Source organism: Pundamilia nyererei, unplaced genomic scaffold (genome assembly GCF_000239375.1).
Source record: "Pundamilia nyererei isolate P.nyererei 1_Seehausen unplaced genomic scaffold, PunNye1.0 scaffold00118, whole genome shotgun sequence".
In the NCBI taxonomy this organism is placed as follows: domain Eukaryota; kingdom Metazoa; phylum Chordata; class Actinopteri; order Cichliformes; family Cichlidae; genus Pundamilia; species Pundamilia nyererei.
In genome coordinates, this window is record NW_005187519.1 from 251765 (window position 1) to 258535 (window position 6771).

Consider the following 6771-nt stretch of genomic DNA (forward strand, 5'->3'; position numbering starts at 1 on the left):
ACACACACACACACACACACACACACACACACACACACACACACACACACACACACACACACACACACACAAAAAACTACAAAGAGACCCATCGATTTGATGAGGACTCCGATAAGCACACGGACATCAGGACTGATGATCCTGATCTGCTTTTTCCAGGTCACCTGTCGATAAACTCCAAACACGAAATCCATTTTTACAGACCCATGAGGTAACCATGACAACACTAAGCCAAGCGGCGGCCTCACCACTGCCATCGATCCACTGGTCTGCTCCTTGCTTTAACCTGCTGGTATATTTACACCAACTTCCTGTTTTACTTGCTCAGATCTTTTCCGGTTGCTCAGTATCGCTAAGCGACAGCTGTAATTATGACAGACACGCAGGTCAGCTGACCTGGGCCTGATCTGCCTAAGAAGTGCCGACGGACTGCTGAGCCCTGCAGTGCATGGATGAAGGTGAGCCGACCTCAGACTGATCACCGTGACCACAGAGTACTTAGGAAGCATTACTGAGGTGACTGCTTATCTTACTGGCTTTAAAAAGTGGATCATTTAAAAAGAGCGCTAGTGACTGTGCTGCCAGCCGTTTCCATTCATCTCCAGACCTGCTGAGATTTCACCTCTCACAGGAAATGTCTCCTGCTTCTTAAGCTGATTAAACAAATGCAGTGTCACGTTACACTTGTGCTCTAGCACATTACTGCTGCGTCTTTGCATATCAGTCCAAACACCTCCCGTCTGACCATCACAGGTTTATCTGAACAAGTTTGAGGGGTGAGATACATTTTTTAAACAGGATTTAGGTAAAAATGTCATGCCCTGCCTTCATATTGGTAAAAAAGGGATCACCGTGATAAATTCTGGAAAACACTTTAGTGCACCAACCTTCGTTTCTTTATATATTGCTTACAAAGAGCCACCAGTTCTAGAGGTTTTCTAAAGTGTTTCTTTGGACAATAGCTGCTTTTTCACACATTTTCAGTCCAGTCCTTCAGACAACAACATTTCTTTTCTTGAATCTATGAAAAATATCTGGAACTTCAGTGGATCATTTGAGACCATTTCTGATGAGACTTCAGTGAACAAACATCTCAGTGCATTCCTATTTTATTGTACTTTTACCTTAGAGTACTTTATTTTTCTATTGTCCCTTATTTTTGTGTTCAATGTAAAGCACTTTTGTCACCTATAGTTGTTTAGTATTTTCTATACAAATAAAGTTGAAATTTCGTTGTCCAAACTCTGTTTCTGCCTTAAATACTGTATTTACATGTTTCAATATAATCACTGCACCCATTTCTTATTTTACTAGCAAGATAAACAAATGAGTGGTAGCTCTTTTCTTGCTAATGGCTCCTCCAAAAAAATGGCACAGAGAAAATAGCTACACAAATATCAACAACTTTTGTGTGGCCGTTAGTTCGACTTTAATGCATGCAATGCTGGACTGAGCAAACTGTTCCGTCCACAAACAGTAAACCACCACTGAGAACACAACTTCTCTCATACACGATCCAAGACATGAAGATCAAGATCAAGAATCAAGCTGAGTAAGTTGAGAAGCCAAACAAGCAGCTGTCAATCTTGATTTTCAACAGGTAACAAAAGCAGAGATGAACAAGCTCATATTTTCTGCCTGTACTGGTTCATACGGCACAATCACCAAAACAGAGTGTGACGTTTTTCCTTCTCCTCCACCCCACGCAGTTTGCTGGCAGCTTTGTGCTAATTTCAAACAGGCAACTAAAACAAAGACCTTCTGTATGCATTTCATTTTAAAGAGATATTGGAGCAGACGAAGTTTGGCGTCATATTGTCAGAGCAATCGCACACGTTTTGACATAAAAGGAACCTAATTAATAACCTTCTAAGTACAATAACACAAAATTTCTTGTAACACAACACCGCTCAATACAAACTCAGAAAATGGCCACAAGAGCAGGAAGAACAGTTTCAGCTGGAAAAACTAAAAATTTACATTGTAAAATAATACTAACAACAAAAACAACAACAACAAATTAATAAAAATAAATGGAGTGCAATTACACTTTTCTTATGCTGACATGCCGAGGCCCCAGCTGCCCACAGATGTGCTGACGTATCTAAAGTAAAGAGTCTTTACTTATTCATTACTGAATGAATTATTACACATTGCTCAAGTAAATGAGAAGCTGGGCTGTTTTTTTTTTTTTAAGGGAGGGCTTTTCTATTAATTTCTATGTCTGCATTTGTATTCTTAGTACAGCTTTGCATGATTCACAGTATCAAAATAATCCTCTTATCTCATTATGTCCTTAAAGCTAGCTTTCTTCTGGTTGGATGGTTCTCACAAACAGAAGCTTTTGACAGCGAGTGGGTGGGGCTTGTACCTGCTCAGTATTATCATACTGGTGTGAAAAAATAAATGATTCAAATGTGTCTGCGTGTCATTTTGAAACTCATGCTGAAACGCTGATACAGTTTTAAGGAATTCATCCACACTGAACAAAAACCAGTGTTGACAAATTAATCTGCTGAACCCAGGGACTCATCTCATCAGTAATACACTATCCTGCCAAAAGTATTCACTCATCCATACAAACTATTGAATTCAAGTGTTCCAATCACTTTAGTGGTCACAGGTGTATAAAAATCAAGCAGCTAGCCTGCTTGTACAAGCAAGCTCCATAAAGACACAGAGGAGAGAATTTGGTGTAGAAGAACTTGACTGGCCTGCACAGAGTCCTGACCTCAACTTGACAGAACACCTTTGGGATTAATTCGATTGCAATCTGTGAACCAGGCCTTCATCCGACTGTACTTCTGGAAGAAAATTCAAAAATTCCCATAAACGCTCCTGAACCTCAGTTGAAGCTGTTGTGTCTGCAAAGGGCTGACATCATATCAAACCCTAAGAATGGGAGGTCACTTAAGTTCAGATGTGTGTGAAGGCAGATGAGTGAATACTTTTTGCAGTGTAGTGTATTTGTGCTCAACACATTTCTTTCTAACAAGCCAGCAGCTGTGCTGTGTGCAAGATCTGTACGAACTAACACCAACACTTCCTCCTGGCCAGCATTTGTGTTGTGAGAGACAGTAGGGGCGTGTGAGGTAGCGAGCGCTCTTGTTTTTGGCAAGACACTAAAAGCTGTGTACATCAGTTTTAAAATAGCCTGGAGGCGAGCGGCACCCTGCAAACTAATCCGCTGCCTCAGCCTTTGGTTTTAGCGTGCACTGAACAACAGAACTGCGGGGACTTCAAGCTCTGAAATGCTCCCAAGATAAAGATGCATTTTATTAAGAGAAACCGTCTTGAGAAACACCCACAGGCTGAACTCCAAGTTAATGAGGAAGAAACTCCCACTCTTCACTCATCTACTCAGAGAAATATCAGACTTGATCATCTTTCTTGCAGCAGTAGCTACAGCAGTGCTCCCAGCAGCAACTTAATCGTGTGGCTTGTGTCCTCTTTTGCACCATTGACCTGCACAGCCAGGTGTGTGCAATCCAACCTCCCTTGAAGGGGGGGGGGGGCAGTCAGAGTCGTTTTCTCTACACACAGACACACAAATTACAGACAAACCAGTTGACTCGCACCTTGCTCTAGCCGGAGGGACAGCGACCTTCTGGCGGCCTCCACCTCCGATTTGGGGCTGTCCAGAGCCTGCCGGCACCACTGCAGCGGTGTGAGGGCGTCGCTCGTGGTCTCCGACCTGCGGTCCTTTGATGACACATATAACCTGGAAAGAGAAGCAAGAGTGAACTAGACTTCTACAACTTCTATGAGCTCTGATAGGAGACTCTGGCCAATCCCAGATCTTTCCAAACATGATCAGGGGAGCAGTTTAAGAGACTACAAAGAGCTGGACAGTGTGTACACTGTGGTGGGGACAAATCTGGGAAAGCCAAACTCAAAGGTCAACAAAGACTTACTCTGTAGTAAGGTGCTTGAATGCTCATTCATTCTGAAAGCCAACTGGAGCTTTACTTATTTAGCCTATAAACCAAGTAGTCCATCCTAATGTTTCAGGGCGTAGAGATGATGTTACTGCCCAATAAACAGTTCAAAACCAAAGAGTGTGTTTGTGTAACTCTGAGAAAAGCGGTAAAAGCTCACATTTGAGATGGCAAAACAAGAAAACACAAATTACTGCCACTGTTTTGCCCAAGTTTGTGCTTGAAAGACATCTAAAACCAGTACTTAACAATGCCCACATGAGAATTTCCTCCTTTTCTGTCATAAGAAGCTGTGGTCAGGCATTTACATACACAGGCCTGTTAACTTGTTACCCATCATGATGGATTACACCTGGTAGTGTCTCTTTGCGACTATTAAAATATATAGACAAATATTACTATTAATGCCATCTTCCTCTTTTAAAACTTCTCCTGTTTCATGTCAACATCCTCCTCACTACATATCTAGCCTTAATCACGTGGCTATTCTTTTAACTCAACTCTTAGCTGTTGAATACAGATAACCAACTCAATCTGGATAATTCAGTGCTGTGACATACATATATAATCTCTCAGCGCACAGTCCCTGCCAGATCGCACTCCAGACTCCATCGTTCCTTTTGCGCCACCAACTCGTTTCCTCCTGAGTCAGAGAAATCTGTCTCCCACTCAGTTTGAAGGTGGTGTCAAGCCTTTTTAGAAGCAAGGAAGAAGCTCAAACAGAGTGGATCAGATTATTCTGACAGCCCGGATGCTGCTGCTCTGTGGGCAACATGGAAGAAGCTGAATTATAGATTAAAACCCCGGCTGACATCAGGTGAGAGTGTGACCTGAAGGGGACTGAGTGCACACCCACACATGGAGATCTGTCATATTCATATCTATCTATCTATCTATCTATCTATCGCTACAAGTGAAAAAAATGACCACTTGTATTAGTTAAATGCAGCCCTGGGTCACTTCCTGTTTATGAGTTTGCACAACACCTCACAAGCTGTGACAAAAATCAGCAAAAAATTTCACTTCCTTAATTTGATTTGGTCCTCTCTGCAGCCACTCCACAGCAAAACACAAGAAGTGTTTCCCTGAAGCTTTAAAGGCAAGTGGCAGCACATAAGTAGGGCCTGACTAACTTCAAGGTGTGTGTGGCTTTGTTGGGGCACTGCAGAGGGCTGGAGCAGCTGAAAACAAAGCTTTAAAATCCCACATTTCAGTTAGAAATCACATACTACATGACTGAGCAACATATGGTTGGAAATGCAGTGTGCACTTACCAGGTTTCATCAGACTCCTCTGAGCAGCTCAGGGAATTCAAATCCAGAAGCTCCAGCTCGTCCAGAACCGACGGCTCGGATGCATCCTCCTCCTCCTCGTCGTCCTCCTCCCTCGCAGCAGCAGCCGCTCCATCCCTGCCGCTGTGCGGGTGGAAATAGTCGAAAGGCTCCTCGGTGGCGGAGAACGAGCCCAAGGACGAGTGGCACAGCAGGGTGGGCAGCGGGCTGGGGAGGCAGTATCCGCCGGCGCCGGCTCGGGTGCGCAGCTGCTCGTTCTGCCGCTCCAGTTTGCGCACCAGCTCCTGCAGCTTCTTCACCTCCAGCTCGGCGTTCAGGGTGTTGCTGTTGCAGTCCACCTCCGTCATGATCGCGGGGTTCAGCACGGCCGCCTCCATTGGAGCAAAGAAAAGCACACGAAAAGACCACAATACCAGCCGCCTTCACCTCTACCTCCACCTTAAACCACAAATGGAGGACAGGTAGGGCCAAGCTGCTGCTGCTGCGCCCTCAGACTGCTTTCTGTATTCGGCAGCGGTAGTAATCTGTCTAGTACGCCTGTCTGGACGTTCACCCAATGGGAGACTACATAACTCCCCCCCTCCCTCCGACACATTTACACACGTACCCCTCCCTCTGTTCCTCTCCCGGCACTGATTACAGGTAGATGGTGCACCTGTCAGTCTAAAATGTGGGCTAATGTCCAACACACCTAACCGTAAACATATGACATTTATTTTTTTCATGCTGTAACACATTTCTATATTCTGCTTCACTCAATGCAAACACACTGCCTCAGTTAATATTTACTTATAAGCTTTTAACTAATTAATGATGTTATTTTATAATGAGATGAAGTTATAATTAGCAACAGACGGTCACACATGGCAGGCATTTGTGAAACTTTGGCGACATCTAGTGGTTGAAGTGAGGGATATATCAAATTAAATATATTATTCAATAACAGAAATGAAACAGAAAAAAAGCCTACGTTCGTCCGGTTCTGCCTTTGACCTTTATCGGCAATATGTCGATAAAGCAATATGTTTTTTCACTCTAGAGACTAAACTATTGATAAACTATTGAATTCGTCAATTTATTTATTAATAAAAAAACCGTTACTTAGTAGAAATCACCACAGTCACCCCAAGCTAATTTGTATTTCACCGTTATTAGCATACACTCCCGAAAACACCCGGATGCTCCGAATACACAAAGGCAGTGCCCGAGTGTTAGTGTTGCACTGTGGGTAATGTAGGCCATGGATTTTGACAAAATAAAACGTAAAACGCGGAATAAAATCATATCTGGTTCTACTGCAGGTTGTTGGCAGCATATTTTATTTGATTAATTGGATTAGTAGATTTGTTTATATAAAACCTTTTTTTAAACACATCACCACAGTTGACTTGATTCAATCTAAAAAAAATTCTTAGTTTTGCTTCAAAAACTGCACAGTTTGCCGTAAAATCGTTACTCCTGCCTTTAAAAAAAACAAAAACAAAAATTAGCCTCGAGTCTTTAACATTTACTATAAAATAATCTCACACTATGGTGAACAT

At 42.8% G+C, this 6771-nt stretch overlaps 1 protein-coding gene across 4 annotated transcripts in view; it reads right to left on the minus strand.

The window, feature by feature from the left end:
• Positions 1-5805, minus strand: part of LOC102210265 (SLAIN motif-containing protein 1-like) — a 21209-nt gene extending 15404 nt beyond the window's left edge. For 3 of the 4 annotated variants that reach the window (XM_005742228.1, XM_005742227.1, XM_005742226.1), the window contains exons 1-2: positions 5213-5804; positions 3579-3721 (exon numbers count right to left, since the gene is read on the minus strand). In XM_005742228.1, the coding sequence (XP_005742285.1) occupies positions 3579-3721; positions 5213-5607 (538 nt within the window). In that variant the 5' untranslated portion in view covers positions 5608-5804. Of the gene's footprint in view, positions 1-3578; positions 3722-5212 lie in introns of all 4 variants that reach the window. The other variant, XM_005742229.1, reaches the window with a different exon arrangement.
• Positions 5806-6771: the final 966 nt, after the last annotated feature.